This window comes from Lipotes vexillifer, unplaced genomic scaffold (genome assembly GCF_000442215.2).
Source record: "Lipotes vexillifer unplaced genomic scaffold, Lipotes_vexillifer_v1.1 scaffold425, whole genome shotgun sequence".
Lineage (NCBI taxonomy): Eukaryota > Metazoa > Chordata > Mammalia > Artiodactyla > Lipotidae > Lipotes > Lipotes vexillifer.
Window position 1 is genome coordinate 372,140 of NW_006785433.1, and position 16,544 is coordinate 388,683.

The 16,544-nt window shown below is 45.5% G+C and overlaps 1 protein-coding gene across 1 annotated transcript in view; it reads right to left on the bottom strand.

The window, feature by feature from the left end:
- Positions 1-15,626, bottom strand: part of MB21D2 (Mab-21 domain containing 2) — a 105,951-nt gene extending 90,325 nt beyond the window's left edge. The window contains exon 1 of the mRNA XM_007457592.1: positions 15,406-15,626. Coding sequence (XP_007457654.1) covers positions 15,406-15,616 — 211 coding nt within the window. The 5' untranslated portion in view covers positions 15,617-15,626. The remainder of the gene's footprint in view (positions 1-15,405) is intronic.
- Between the last annotated feature and the right edge of the window lie 918 nt (positions 15,627-16,544).

Below are 16,544 nucleotides of genomic sequence, written 5' to 3' on the forward strand. Positions count from 1 at the left end.
AGACCAAGTGGCTAGCTCCTAACTAAGGGACCACAAGGGCATGGAGTTATTGGTGCTAGAAATCCATATGCCCACCAAGCACTACCTCTCAAGCCTACATACTACTATTTTTCAAGTATATATAGACACTATTATGAAAAAATTCAAAGTAATTCACATGGTTAGCTAAATTCATAGTAGCTTTCTATAACTACTCATTTTTCTCCAATAAACTGATAGTAAAAATATAACCACTACCATTTGAGTCCTCATCATTTTTTAATTGAAAAAAAAAAGACCCTCATGTTTAGAAAAGGTTGGAAATGACTGAACTAGATAATTTCTAAAGTGTACATTTTTATAATTCCATGGCTGTAAGCTGCAGAGAGGTGGGAGTCTAGGAAGAGAAGTCTCCTGAACACACCAAGGTATGTCCTTAAAACTCAGCACACAATGCCTATTGTGAACTGTGTTTTACCTAACTGTTCAAGTTCAAGAACAAAAGCAAAGTAGCCAACCACACTAGCAATGTTTATTGAACAACTGTGTTTCAGGCAAGTAGAAAAAGACAAGCAAGAATAGGTCCTAGATAAGCTATCACAGCCTTCGTGACAATGGGAAACGTCAGACATCAGCAAACTCATAACGATCAGTGCAACTAAGACACCTATGAAGATAGAATAAAGGTTTAGGAGAATGTGACCTGTCCTGGGCTAGCCTGAAAGGCCTCCTCGAGAAGTGACATTTGGATTGAGCTGAGGTCATCTAGGGAAGTAGAAGTTAAGGCGTTGGTTGCATGGGCGTGTGGGAGGAGGGATGGTGCATTCCAGCAAAGGGCCTCAGTGGTGGGGATATGGTATTTCCAAAGAACTGAAACGTCTCTGTGGCTGAAACCAAGAGTGAGGACATCTGAGGTTTGAGATGGGGCTTGAAAAGGCCTTAGGAAACACAGCACTGAGTCCTTCTAATCCTGTTCAGAATGTTTAGGCTTTTACTTCAAGAGAGATTGCAGTGTCAGCACATTACAGAGCGCCCATCTCAAAGCAGGTGTATAAGAAACATACAGTGAAACTGAAGGGGTAGCAGGAGGTGAAGCCAGAGATGTGAGCAGGAGCTGGGTCTCCAAAGACTGTAAAATACGCTAAGGAGTTTAACTTTACTGTGAAGAATGATGGGTTGTCCCTGAGGTAAACGTTTAGGCCTATTTAAAAGGTGACTCAGCGTGGAGAATGGATTTAAGGGATTGGAAGCAGAAAACCCAGGGAGATTATTGCAGTAACCCAGGAAACTGATAGTAGTGACCCTTACTAAGGTGGTGACAGTGGGAATGAAGAGAAGAAAACAGAGCCTAAAGGATGAGGCAGAATGGACAGGCCTCAGTTCCTTTTCAGCTTCGGGGTAGGAGGACGAGAGAGGGGCTCAGGATGATTCCCGAGTTCCCGTCTTATGACTCTGGTGAAAGGTGGTGTGGCTGATCCAGGAGGAGCAGGCTTGAAGCACAGACAGATTCACTTTGGACACTCAATTCGTGGCACCAGCAAGAGTATGCTGGATGGAAGCCAAGGGAAGAGAGTTTAGGAGAGAATGGTCCACAAGGTCAAGTTGGAAAAGGAAAGACAAATCACAGCACCCTGTTCTGTTCTGGTTGGTATTTCCTTCAGGGCATTAATCATAACCTACAACTTTTTTTCACTGTCCATCTCCTTCTAAGACTTGTAACCAAATATGAAGGTTTGTTCCCCACTGTATTCCTACTGCTCACAGAGGGCCTGTTGCACAGAAATTCTCAAAGATCTCTGTTGAAGGAATATGGAGAATGCACGTGTGAGTGTTTAAGAAGGAATCAGTAATGAAGGAGAAACTGCAGATAAAAGGGGCAGAAATAATCCCCAGGGAAGAAGGCTGGGCAGGCAGAGAGGATGGGACCCAGCAGACAGGAACAGAAGTAGGTTGGTCCTGAATGACACAAAGATACTCAGAAAGATCATTTCCCATCCATCCTCTTCCCCAAGAACCAGAGATGATAAAATTATCTCCCATGAGTTTCTACACTGTCCAGATGGGCTTGCCCATCCTGGATGCTCCATTCCCCTGAGATTTTATTCCAGGAAAAAATGAGTAAGTAGGTTGGGGATGAGGCTTCTCTGAGGATTCCAGTTCCAATCCTCTGCATCATGAGCACCAGATTTTCAAGAAGTGATTTCATCCCAACGACTGATTTTGTAGCATGAAGCCAATGTGCTTTCAGTGCTGTAAGTCAAGTTAACGTACAAACGTCTGCCCTTACAAAGCAGGGCAGCTAGATCCAATTTTTACTTAAAGAATTATTCCCTTTTCAAAAGTAGTCACTTACTGCACTAAAGAGTCAGATCCCTTAGTTCACTTAAAACCCAATTCGATTTATAAATTTTGATTTCACAGTAACTGTCTTAAGAGTACGTTTGGCATCTGCCTTTCACTGAAAAAAGATGAGCTCCCATTCCCCCCACAATGATAGACTACATTAACTATGTCCTAATTAAATGTTCTAAATCTGGAATGACATGGGGGGAAAGAGGGGGGCAGAGCCTGTACCTTCATAAGACTTGCCCTAATTTACTTAGCATCAAGGGCACAGATGACCTTTATAGAGCCTTAGATCAATCAATTAGCTGAGACACACCTTCTTTCAAAATGAGGAGAGGGCATGGATAAGATGGTATTTCACACAAAGGACTTTCAATAAACATAAACCACAAGCATCAAAAGAATGTCTGTCCTGAGGGCTGCCAAGAAAGGCCAAGTGATAGAATGAAACAAGTCTGGACCAGGAGCCAGAAGAATCATATTAGCAACTGGCTCCCCGGACAATCAAACCAACCTCTTCTCCACTCTGCCCACTATTCCCTCACTTAAATTCTCTCCCTCAACGTTTAGCATCACCTCATGTTTTATGCTAGCAACGAGCACAGCGCCTGGCATGGTGATGGCGCTCATGTTATGGAAGGGTACACGGGGTTAAGAGCTCAACTGCCTAGATCTGAATCCAGCCTCTCACCAGCTTGAGCAAGTGACTTAACTGCTGTAGTTAAGTGACTTAACTGCTGTAGTTGCTTTACAGGTAAAGCAGGGGGATGGTAGCAGTATTGTTACCACTGCAGTATTGTTGTGAGGATTACATGGGTTAATGATTACAAAGCACTTGGAACAATGCCTGATAAACAGCAGGGAAGAGTTCCCCAATACAGTCATTATCATCACCACCACCAGCTTGACCTTGAGCAAGTTACTGTCCCCCGTGGGGTTAAATTTCCCCACCAGCGACATGATGGGGTGGATGAACTGATCTCAGGAAGATCCCCACCAGCTTAACTCCTCTATAATTCTTCGAATCCTATTACAACTCTCTCAATCCTCCTAAGGCTCTGAGCTCTCAGCAGCAGCAGAGAGGGAAGGTCCATTGCCAGGAGTCTTACTAGCTCATGGAGCTTCAACTCCTCCCAAACATAGGCTGGACCCAGCGTCCCACAGTCTACTCAGCCAGCCCCCTTCCTTACCGTAGATACAGACTGTTCAGAGACAAAAATATTCATTGTGATACTCAAAGCTGTGTAGACAGCAGAGATGTGAGAAAAGGACACACGTCACGGGGTGGGCGGCAGGGGGAACCAGAGAGAATGACAAGGAACAATCAGAAGACAAAAAGCAAACATGACACACCAGAAATAGTGTGCCCACCAGGTTATTTATTCAGCATTCTTCACCTAATAGCTTAAAAAAACTTCAAACTACAAGGCAGCTCTGTAGCAGGGGAATGTTCCCTATCTAGGAGCACAGCCCTCTCAAAGTGATTCCCCTTCACTTTAAACCCAGGCAGATGCTCCCGAGGGAGCAGAGGCTACTGAGTGGACAGTCTTAGGTACAAACGCCTTTCTCAGGAAGCAGTCACTTGCCAGACATTTAACTCACCTCCACTCTGCCCGAAAGTAAAATCAGTGTTCAGGATGATCAAGTCCCCTTTCCCTTCTGGGCCTCAGCTTCCACTTCTGTAAAATGGTGGAGGGAGCAACTCAGGCCACCTAACTTCCAAGTTTCCTAACAGCATTAAAACTGTAGTATTCCAGGACCTCCCTGGTGGCACAGCGGTTAAGAATCTGCCTGCCAATGCAGGGGACACGGGTTCGATCCCTGGTCCAGGAAGATCCCACATGCCACGGAGCAACTAAGCCCTTGCGCCACAACTACTGAGCCTGCACTCTAGAACCCACGAGCCACAACTACTGAGCCCACGTGCCACAGCTACCGAAGCCTGCGCACCTAGAGCCCGTGCTCCACAGCAAGAGAAGCCACTGCAATGAGAAGCCCACACACCGCAATGAAGAGTAGTCCCCACTCGCTGCAACTATAGAGAAAGCCCACGTGCAGCAACAAAGACCCAATGTGGCCAAAAATAAATAAATAATTTTTTAAAATTGTAGTATTCCATCAATGATTTCCACTTTGCAGGAGGAAAGGTTTTTTTTTTCTTAATGACGTAAAAAAAGATCCATAGTTATTTGCTATTTTCTGCCTGAAGCTAGGTTTCCTGGGTTCAAATTGCCAGTCTACCACTAGCTTTGTGACTTTGGGCAAATTGCTTAATCTCTCTGTGCTTTGGATTGCTCATCAGCAAATAAGAATAATACCTTCCTCATAGGGTTGTCGCTAGGATTAATTTAGATAATGTACATAAAGTATAAAGCACTTAGAACTATTCTTGGAACATGGCAGACATTATTTGAGTGTGGTTATTATTATTTTCAGTTACACAGATAGTTTTTCATTCAAAGGGAAAATTTATTTGGAAATGGCATGATAGAAGTAACACCAACACACACAAACACACACAGCAGGTAGATGGGAAACCTGGGTTCTAACCATGATTCTGCCCCCAAACTAGCTGTACAGTAGTGGATGACTATGGCCCCTCTCTGGGGCCTCAGATTCCAAATCAGAGGTGATAAACTGGCAGCCACAGTTTGACCTACAAGGGAGGTGAGAGGTGATCTCCTTCACCAGTGCAGCCCCCTACTGCCCGGCATCCCTGACTCTGACATCAAGAACCAGCTGGCATTTACCACGCGGCACACTACACACACTTTCCTTACCACCCAGTCCCTGGTGGGCCTTTGGCTCCCTGGTTCGGATCTAGAGGGACCGCCCCTTCTCACAACTGGGCTATGAGCCCCTGGGGCACCATATGCCAGCAGGATTCTGTTGTTCCAGATCAGAAACACAGCCTGTGTTAAAGCAGGCTGCGCACACCAAGGGCACAGTTGAGAACAAACTGTTGAGATTTCTTTATTAATCACAGCATCATCCGTACAAGCAGCTGCTTTCAGGAACAGCTGCAGCTGCTAAAAGGGTGATCTTGAAGCAGCCTAGAAAAGTGCTTCCAAGTTGCATACCGACAACAGGCACATGCAGACCTGCAATCTACTGGCTTGGTTCTTCCTACCAATCCTCAGTGCCTCTCTCTGGACCAGAAATCCTCCTTCTTCCATGCCCTGAGGTGGCGTGGGATAAGGGAGGTTTCTAGAATCAGCCTAATACAAAGAATTTGGGGTGAACTTCAAAGGATTTCAATTTGATTCCACCTCAACCATTCAGTGACCTTGAGTGAGTTACTTCTCTTGACCATGGGTTTCTTCCTATGTTAAAATAGAGACAATAATAATACCTACTCTATATGGTTGTTGTGAGAAGTCAAAACTAGATTATGCCTAGGAAAGTATTTTGTACACTGTGGAAGCCCAGATGAAAAAATACAGGTTTATCATTTTCCCATGAAAACTGCAGTTTGATGCATAAACCATCTAATATAGAATTCACTGTTGTCAGCGTAGGGCTATCAGAGGTGAAATCAGAGAATTACATGGCTACAAAGGGCCTTTTGAGGATCTGTAACCCAACCTTTCTACACTGTCTCCCTCTCCTCCAGTCCCTGAATGCTATCAACAAGAGCCTAGCCAAAGGGTGGCCCCACTTGGAAAACCTCCACCTGCAGGAAACTCGCTATATTCCAAGGCAGGCAGCCCATTCCTTCCACTGTGGGCCTAATCCAAACATAGACCATTCCTCCTTGTAGAGACCAAATCAGACTTGCTATAATTTAAAGCAGCCTTGAAAGCTGCTTTCAAATGGACCCACCCCAGGGCCTTTGCACATGATGTTCTACCTACTTGAATACACTTCCATCAGTCTTCAGGTGGCCAGGTCCTTCTTATCTTTCCAGTTCAAATGTCTCTGCTTCAGAGAGGCCTTCTCTTATCACTCTTCACTCCATCCTACCCAATGACCTTCCATCATAAGGGTCTGTGCTTTTTTTTTTTAAGCGCACATCCCTATTTACTCATGTGCTTAAATCTTGAATTCCCCAGAGAACATAAGTCTTAATGAGGTAATGACCTTGCTTCTCTAATTCACCACTCTGTACTCTTACAGTACAGTAACTTCACCATAGTAATTACACTAGTTTATGGTAGGCACTCCAACATATGTTGAATGAATTTTATGAATTAATGAATGAATACTTAATTCTATGCACACTGTAAATATTCAAACACTCAGAAGAAACAAAAACCTCAACAAGCCTTACACCAACTCCCACTACTGACTTAACTCACAAGTATTAATCATGTCTTCCTGTGTTGAGGGAAAAAAAATATAAAAAATAAACAAACTGAACAACAGCTCCCCGTGCCAGCTTTATTCATAGCAACACTGTCCCTAGTAATCTGTCTCTTTATCTTGTGCAGAGGGAATTCATGAAAAGGCACTTAAGTGGACGAAAAACAGATAGCTGTTTCCTGGAGACAGGGCCTCACATAATGGCATAATTATGAACTGTCCTTAAGGAGATCACTCAGCTGGCAAATAGTCACCCAAGTCCATTGTGAATGCTGTCACAGGCCCTCAGATACACGAGGCTAACAAACAGACATGGAGAATGCATGCCTACAGGGTTATGTACTGAGCCATGCCGCCCTCAGCCAGCCTTACCCACTGTGTACCCTTGGCCCAGTAGAGAGTAGAAAACCCAGAGAGGTATGAAAGCTGCTACCCTTGCCTGGTCTGGGAACACAGACTCACCCCAGCAACCATGAAAGATATCTGGGTAGAAAAGCCATAAGCTCTTTGCAGGCTATATGCTGGAGCAGAAGACACCGGAGATCTGGGTTGAGTCCTGTTCTACAACCTACTCTATAACCTCCAACTAAGTCATATCACCTCCCGGAGTCTCAGTATTCCCATCTGTAAATGGGGGTTACTAGGTCCTTTCTCAAAGGCTGGTCCAAAGAATAATACCACACCATATCAGATGCTAATATGTATTGAATCTATAAAGCACTGCACAAAGATAAAGTATTGATGGCAAATTAGCTTATAATCAAATAATTGCTGCAATTAGGATTCCAGAATAGGCATCCAAACACCTGGAGATTGACTGATAAGCACAAGGAACACCTTCATGAGAAAGATGACTTATGCTTTCTATGTATCCTTTAAAGCCCCAAATGTGGGGGTGCAGGAGGTTCGCAAGTACCCCGGATGCCCAGGGAAGAAAAGTCATGGTCTACAAGAAAGGGGGAATTTCCCACAAGTCATGGTTTGCCGCTCTTGGTCAACAAGCTACAGCAATTAATTGGGACATTTCTTAAACTGCCCTATGATAAGTCTTAAGGATGTTATTATTGGAATCTAGGAAAAAACTCCCCTACCACATGAGGAGATCAGATCAAGATTTTCTTGGCTCCACAGACGATGACGGAATATGGCTTAATGAGGGGAGCAACCATAAAGAGACAATGTCAGAAAGCGCTCATGCCTTAAATAGAGCCTGAAATCAGAAGCTGTGCACAGAAAGGCTCCTTTAAAATGCATGAAGTCACGTAACACTCTGTTGGCACCTACTGTTTACGTAAGCCCACTGGGCGCTGCAAAGGTAAATGAGCAGGGATTATTTAGCCTACAGCGTGGGGAACATGTGGTAAGGGCTATGAAAGGGGACCAGGTGTTAGGAGAACACAGAGGGAAGGGAAATTTCTCTCCTTGGAGAGTTATAGGAAAGCTTCATGAGTCAAGTGGCATTTGAGCTGGGAGAAGAAAACAAAGCAGAGATGAGATGTCAGAATGCTGAGACTCTTAACTGCTTCTGTGACACAGATGTCTTGACAGGCTGGAAAAGCCTGGTGACCCTTGCAAAAAAAACAAGTATATTTAAGTGAATGATAAAATTACACAGGACTTCAAAGAAAACTGGTATTAAAACACAAAATGCAGTTAAACAAATTTGTGATAGAGTACCATATGTGATTCTTTATTAATGCAGTCAATAAAATATAGCAGCAAGTCTAACATCTACCATAATTTCAAAGCAGCAGTGAATGGCTTTTTGAGACGTCTGTAATATCTGTAATGTGAAGTGAAAATATCTGTGATTTCTATTGGCAACAAAAGCAAAAAACAGAGGTACTGCTAATACTACTATGGTTCGTTACCTACTTTTATAATGAAAGGAAATGCAATATTGCAGTTAGCGGTCAATAAAAATAAAGAGGTAATTTTTCCCCAATCAAGTTCACAGATTCCAAGTTTTTGTTTCCATGGACCCAGGTTAAGAAATCCTGATAGAGAAAACAGCCCAAGCAAAAGAAGAAAGTGAGAAATTCGGGTAATGTTATGAGACCATGTAGAACATGCAAAGACACAAATAGGAGATGGCATTGAAAGGAGATGGCCAGACCCTCAGAAGTCACCAAGAAGAAGGTTCTTCATTCCCCAATCGTTAAACCACAGAATGTGCTCTAAGTTCCAGAACAGCATCTTCTTTTGAAATAAAAGATGAATGAAAGAAGCAAGAAAACATCTTAACACAGGTTATAGCTCCTTTCCAAAAGTGTAGTAGATGACAGCACATTGATAAATTTACTAAAAAAAAACCCACATATCCAATAGGATTATGTATGTAAAACTGCAAGCATGTAAGTACGAGTGGGTGTAAGCGTGGGGTTTTTTTGTTTTTTTTTTTGCTGTACGCAGGCCTCTCACTGTTGTGGCCTCTCCCGTTGCGGAGCACAGGCTCCGGACACACAGGCTCAGCAGCCATGGCTCACGGGACCAGCCGCTCCGCGGCATGTGGGATCTTCCCGGACCGAGGCACTAACCCGCGTCCCCCACAATGGCAGGCGGACTCTCAACCACTGTGCCACCAGGGAAGCCCGTAAGCGTGTTAGCGTGTTTTATAAACATAGACATCCAGAAAAAATGTACATCAAATATTAACAGTAATTAGAATTTGGAGGTGATTTTACTTTCTTTGTATTTTCTACAATTGGAAAGTGGGCAAAAAAAAAGGCCCAAAAAAGGTTAGGTGACTTAGGGTAACACACATTCCACACAGTACAAAACAGAGCTTTACTAGAACTCAGAAATGTCCTTCTTTTGTACCTTCATCTTCAGAACTGAATGCATCTGAACACAGGAGGTAGGTATAATTATTTGCCCCAACTTACATATTCAGACTCTGAGACTCAGAGTCTGTTAGGTGACTTGCCCAAAATCACAGAGCAAGTTAACTGGAGAAGTTGGGGCTAGAATCCAGTTCTCCTGCCCCTCTAGAAGGCTGAATAGTATCACTGTTGAAAGCAAGGGTTTTCCATCAGCCTGACCTTGGTTAAGTCCCAGCTATAGCACTTACTTGCTAGTAAACTTGGACAAATTCCTGAATTTTTCTAATCCTAGAGTTCTCCATACTTCTTTACTTCAAAGGGTTATGGTGTCCTTGGGAAAAGATCCAATGATGTGAAACCCTATTACAACCTCTGACACAGAGGAAACATTCTAATAATCATCTCAATCACTATGCCTCCCTGTCTCTGTCCCAGGGGGAAGGACTCCAGCTTTATCAGAAGCCAGCAGACATATCTGCTCATGAGACACAGCAGCCCAGTTCTAGTCTCAAAAGTCAACTGGGATCAGCTCATTGTGTGCACAAGCAGCTCTACTGGACAGGGAATGAACAACATCACGCCTAACACGGGACAGAATGTCAGAGTGCTGAGCAGCCAGTTTGGGGATCTCTAGGGATTCGGATTCAATAGGTCTAAAACAGGACCAGAGGTTCTAAATTGTTAAAAAGCTCCAGGAGAATCTAAAGAGCTAACATTCAAGGACAAATTCCTAGTTTGACATGACAGACTCCACTATTTCTGTGAATACAAAAGGGACCCAGTCTAATCACAAGCAATGCATTATCCAATGGGTGGCCCAACAAGGCATCACAGGAAGACCAGGGATCATCAATTGTTCCAGGGTTCTTCTGTCATGAAGGGCAGCAAACGCCCAGAACCATAGAGGGAGAATTGAAACCAACTCAAACCAGAAGCAAAAATAAATGTTGAGAGGGACTTTCCTGCCCCAGATGCATAATGTTTTCAGAGCTGGAACAGACTTCAAAGATGATGCCCATTATACAGATACCACAGCACATTAGTGACTAGAACACTAAGGAACGTACCAAGAATTGGAGGCCCACAAAGCAAAGATTCACATAAATTCCCTCAGTAAAGATTGCTGGATGAATTCATTAAGGAAAAGTGACATTCAAACACTCGAAAGACAGGGCTTCAAAATGGCCTACTCTGTAGATATAGAAAGTACCTAAAAATATGGTAGTTCCGACAGCACTCAGAAACACCACAACCATGGGCCTGAAAGGAGACAAGAGTCAGCAAACTATTCTCTTAAAGTTGATGGGCAAAGCAGAAGAGGGAGGGGTCTCCACAGGCTCATATGAATTAAAGTTTTTGCTCATTATTTTATCCTTAGGACCCTGCATACTGCTTGGCAAACAGTATAACGTTCAGTAAATATTTGTTGAACGCATGAAAGTAAGAAAGACAGGCCAGAAGAGACCATCTCTGCTCGTGCACGCAAAGCAGGGTACTGAGTATAGCATCCCCCACGGAGTGGGGCCTTTTTGGTTGTCTGGCCCAAGAGTGATAGAAACTGATTGCCCACACAGTGGAAGGAACATGAGCTTTCGAGTCAGGAATACTTGGGTTCAAACTCAAACTCCGTATGATCTTGGCATAAGTACTTGACCTCTTTGAGCCTCAGTGTTTCATCTTTAAAGGGGGATTAATACCACCTACTTCACCTCTAAAACAGGCATGATGGTATTTATCCTTAAGAAGTTTCTGGAAGAAAATTACATGAATATATTTATGCAAAGTAGCTAGCACAAGGGCCAGCATACAGTATGAACTTAACAAATGGCAGTGTGGGTTGGAATTAATCATGCCCTCTCCAGCCAGAACCTATATTCTCCTAGGTCACCTCTAATCATTCTCTGTAGTCTTTCTGATAGGAAGTTGCAGAAATAATTCCAGTGTAAGTTCACTAGATTTTCTAACAATGCCCATTTCTTTAAATAATAAAATCATGTATACATTCCTTTTCAGTTTACAAAATAACTTCATATTCACACACATAATTCTGATACAGTGCATTACTATTATTCCATGTTTAATAGATGAAAATACTATTATCTGTGTTTAATGGATGAAAAGACTAAGACCACCTAGCCAGCAAGAGGCAGACTGAGACAGGAACTATAGATTTTAACATTTTATTCTAATGACCATCAGTTTCTTAACCTGAAATTCAAACGAATGATCTTTCTACGGAATAAAATACTCCAACTCAGACTGCTCCAGAACTCATGTCAAATGCTGATTGGATTACCCTAATACAGCTGAAAGCAGAAACAAATTTCTGAAAGAAGAGACAATTTTTTTTTTAAACAAAGCCCCTCCTCTGGATTTAATACCTCAATTCTTGATAGAAAAAGACTTGGAAGCAGGCCAAGAGAGTTTTAGCAACATCTCTTCCATTTATTAGCCATGGGACCCTGGATGATTCTTAACCCTAGTAAATTTCAATATCCTCATCTGTGTAATGGGAAAGCAATACCACTCCTAAGGTTGTGTGAAGTTCCTGGCACAGAGAAGGCAGTCAGTAAGTGATAACTACTCTAATGACCACAGCATGGTACCAACCATCTGGACTGAAGGGGAAGCGACTTCTTATTTCTTCCGGGCTCTTCTAGTTTCTTCATAACCCCTGTTCTGCATCTGTTCAATGGGGACACAACCAGTCTTCATTCGACCTCACCAGGGAATGAAGATAACAAAAGAGCTGGCAGAGACACTATGCAAATACCAAATATTATTAAAATATTAATGAACTCTGGCAATTTCCCTGAATTCTGATAAATGGTGTTTATTATGCACTGCCAGCCTCTCCCACAATCTGGGCTCTCACATATTAACTAGATAATAACAGCAATCATTCTCCTAAAACACCAAGGTGTAAAATAAATAGTGAGTCTAGATGACTCCCGCAAATACCTGCCTCCAAAGGAATCAGAATCTCCGGACAAGCAGAGAAGGTCAGGACAGACCATGGACAGCTGGGTGACCAGCAGCAGGCTCAGATCAACTCCACAGACTATGCAGACCCCTGCTTTGATAGGACAGTGGAGTTTCCCGGTGCTGACGGGTCACTGTTTATGACAACAGCCTACCACAACTTTGCCCTTCTGCGTAGTAAAGTTGCCTCCAATCTCGATAAAACAAAAAGGATCTGGGAAGCCGGTGGTCGGGGGCTTTAGTCCAGGCTAACAATCTCATACAGAAAGTGGCTGCCCCTGCCAGCTGCCTAAAAACAGAGGTAGCGTTATCCACAGCTCCATTAAAGAGGTTTGCACCAAACTCCTCTGCCATTTCGTTCTGTGTGAGGGGATAATGTTTTTAGGCTGCTGACAATCCTCAGGTGCCGCTCAGACAGAAGCAAAACAAAGCCAAGAGGACTCACACCCACCCCCCAAAAGCTCCCAGAAATAAGGGCCTGGTGCCACCCCTGTTAACACCTTAACAAGCTGAGGGTCATTAAGACACATCATTCGCATATTCATGAAAGACTGTGGACTGTGGCAAGTGAAACAAAGTGCACAAAAAGAGATTTTGTTTTTTCAAGCCAAGCGAAAATCCTCTTTAGGAAAAGTAAATCCACACAGGGACCCTTGCTGTCGCCAAACCTTCACTTGTCTAGAGCAGCCAGCACCTCATTAAAGGAAAGCAAGCAACTCACAAATGAATGCAGCACCACACACAGGCAAGCTCATTTCGCCATCTGCCTTCTAGTGTCCAGAGGGGGCAAGAGGCTTAAACGACATTCTCCTGAATTTTCTCTCCCGCAGGTGGAAACATCAAATTCCCAGGGGGCAAGAAACACTTCTCTTGCGAGATCAACTTTGTAAAAATGAATAAAAGGGAATTTCATTTACCTGTCAACAACCATGCCACTCATGACATTAAACACAAAATAAATTAAGCACCCTGCAATAATTCACCCTTCGTAAAGACTTTGAGAAATCAGTGTATCAGCCGTGGGGTTAGCACAGGATTTCCTCATGAGCTGGGCACTTAAACTTACCCCTCCCCACAGCCTCCCATTTTCTGTTCCATGACTATCCTGACTGATGGTGACCGAGCACCTTTTCCTAGTGAACGACCTAGGACAGGAGACATTGGAATTGAGGCCGGCGCTATAATAACACAATGGCAGACTTCCATTATATACGTCAAGTAGAAAGGACATGATTAAGCAACTTATTAAATAAATGCCCTGAGCCTTCTCTGTGTATCCCCACCCTTCTGACAATCACTGTGCTGGTTTTCAGATCTGAAAGCTTTGTAAGCTTGTAAGCTTCCCACCGCAAGGTTAGGGAGTTATTTAAACACTCACGCACACGCGCGCGCGCGCGCACACACACACACACACACTCACACCCCACATTTAATTCAATATTAGTTGAATGGTCGAATCTCTCAATGGAGAACTTTTCAACCCCATACACAACCTAGGATACACTTGGGGAGTGTGGAGCAAAAAGTAAAATCCAGCCCCAAGTTTTAACATGCTTCATCCAACTTCCCAAAGCGTTACTACCCACCGCCGGCACACGTACAATTTGTATTACCCCCAACCTGGGCTGTGGGGAGGAAGCAAACCGAGAGGTAATACCCGATGATAGAACCAGCAAGGACAGCAGACAGCCGGCTGAAATCCAAGTAGACGGCAGGAGGAAGGCAAAAGCTCAGTCGTCCTCTGTGGTCCAAGACCTTTTTCAATTAAATTTCCCACTACCTGGAAAATTGCCTACGAATGTATTTGTCAAGCGCGCAAAGACACGCGGTGGGGCAGCGCTACACTGGAGTCCCAGTTCTGCGGAGTGTTCACCGCCAGGCCACGTACTGCATGCAGCCAGAGTTGCACTGGTGGAGCCGCAAGCTACGCGGGAGGCTCCCAGCAGCGGACACTCACTCACAGCACTAATCCGAACGACAGGACACCTGGGGAGGGGTTCGGTCTCCCCGGCCTGACTCAATTATTTTCCTTTACACAACATTCAACAATCTGTTAAGGAACTGTAGGTGCCAGGCCGGGGGGTGGGAGGGGCGGCATTATTCTAAACCCGGACGTCGCCGGGGTTCGAAACCCAGGACACCTCTCTCGGCCGGTGCATAGACAGCACACAAAGAGGAAGGGACTGGCGCTCCTCGGGGTCAGAGATCTGAGCGTGGTCGTTTTCGAGCTGGAAATTAGGAATTCCGAGCTCGGCAAGAAGCCCGGAGAAGCACCGGAAATGCTTCCGACCGCTTCGATGGGAAATCTACTTGCAAATCAAAGTTGCAGGAACTCCCTGCGCCCAGCCTACTTGAGCGGGTTACCAGGGAACACCCAACAAGTTTGGCCACCGGGGGCCAGGCTTGACAGCGCCGCGCCGCAAGCGAGACTAGAGAGCAACTTGTCGCTCGGGCGCCGAGCCAGAGTCCCAGGCTGTCTCCGCTCCCCGAGCTCTGGGGAGGACCCGAGACTCGGCGTTGGGAAGGAGCAGGTCCTTTTCTTTGGAGACAAATCCCTTAATTGAAAGGCGCAGCCGGTTCTCACCTGGACCGCGCGGCTTCCAGGGGCTTCCCCCCAAACAGTGAGACGTTTCACCACGAACACTTCACCTGCCTTCCAGGCCCCAGTCGGTGAGAAATTAACAAAAGAGCCAGCGAACTGGGGTGGAAAAGGGACCCGGCACAAAGTATAGTAGGGAGGGGAGGGAAGGCAGCTCAGGTTGCCGCGGAGAAAGAAGGGAAGAGGCGGAACAGAGATGGGTTATACACCCCAGGCACCCGGCGGCTCCGGGAAGAAAATCAAGAAGGAAAGAGCGCGCGAGAAGGGGGAATGGGTTCTTTACCCCGCTTCCCATCTCACACATACACACACACACACACACACACACACACACACACACACACATACACACACATCCCTCTTTTTCCTTCTTACCCAGCATGGAAAAGATGAAATCCTTGGCTGTGTGAATCTCCAGTGCTCTCTGGTCGTCATATTCCCGCTGGTCGTGCTTCGAGAATTCTTGGATGAGTTTGTTCAATTCCTCCACCCGAGCTCCCGACCTGAAATCCAGCTCCGGGAACGCAGGCTTGTTGTTACAGCCCAGGGAGGCTGCCTTGCTGGCGGTGGGAGCCGCCATCTTCATACAAAACGCGCCGAGTAGCAGCTCCGCGGCGGCGGCGGCAGCACCCACCCCCGCCCCCCCACCCAGCCCCCCTGAGCCTCCTCCCCTCGCCGGCTCCCTGGCTGTGACCCCGGCCCGTGGGCGGGCTGGCGGGCGGGCGTCTAGGCAGGCGGTTCCGGCTCGGTGCGCTCCGGGCGTCCGGGCTTCAGAAGGATCTGGACTACAGCGAGAGTGCGTGTGTGGCCCCGACACCCTTCCCTGCGGCCCCACGCCCGCCCAGATGCTGCAGGTCTCTGCCCTCCCCTGGACCTAGCTGGCAACTGCGGTAGCGGTTGTAGAGCCAACCCGAGCCTCCCCCGGGCGAGGAAAGTGAAGTGGAAACAATGTGAAATTCACCAGCTCTGAAATCAACAAGCTGCCGGCTCCGGTGTTACGGAGCCAGCACCAGCGTCCCCCATTTAAAGGGACAGCGCACCCAGTGGAAAGAAAAATAAATAAATGACAGAGGTCTGCGCGCCTATGCCACTTGCCAATCTGTACTCGGGCAGACGAGAGAGGTGTAGACCTATTCTTTCTCTACCTCCACCCCTTTTGGGGGCAGGGCTTGCCAAGCGCGTTCATGAAGGGAGCCTTCCTCTGTCTGATTTTAAGGGCGGTGTCCTGGGCGAGGGCATCCCTATGGGAGCGTTTCCGTCTCTAGAACTCCAAAGACTTTAGGTGGTGAAGGAACCTGCCTTAAGGAATATGAACCAATCTTCTGCCGTTTCTGCACAGATTGCCAAATATGATATGATTAAGCGTATCTAAAAAAAAAAAGAGACAGTGCCCACCCCGTCCCTTATAGACACGCCCATTAGCCACTAAAGTATCCCAACCTTTGCCCGAGGTAATTAATTTTTCCTGGATAACAGCCTATTAAACTTAACATACAATGACTTAATGCGGTTCA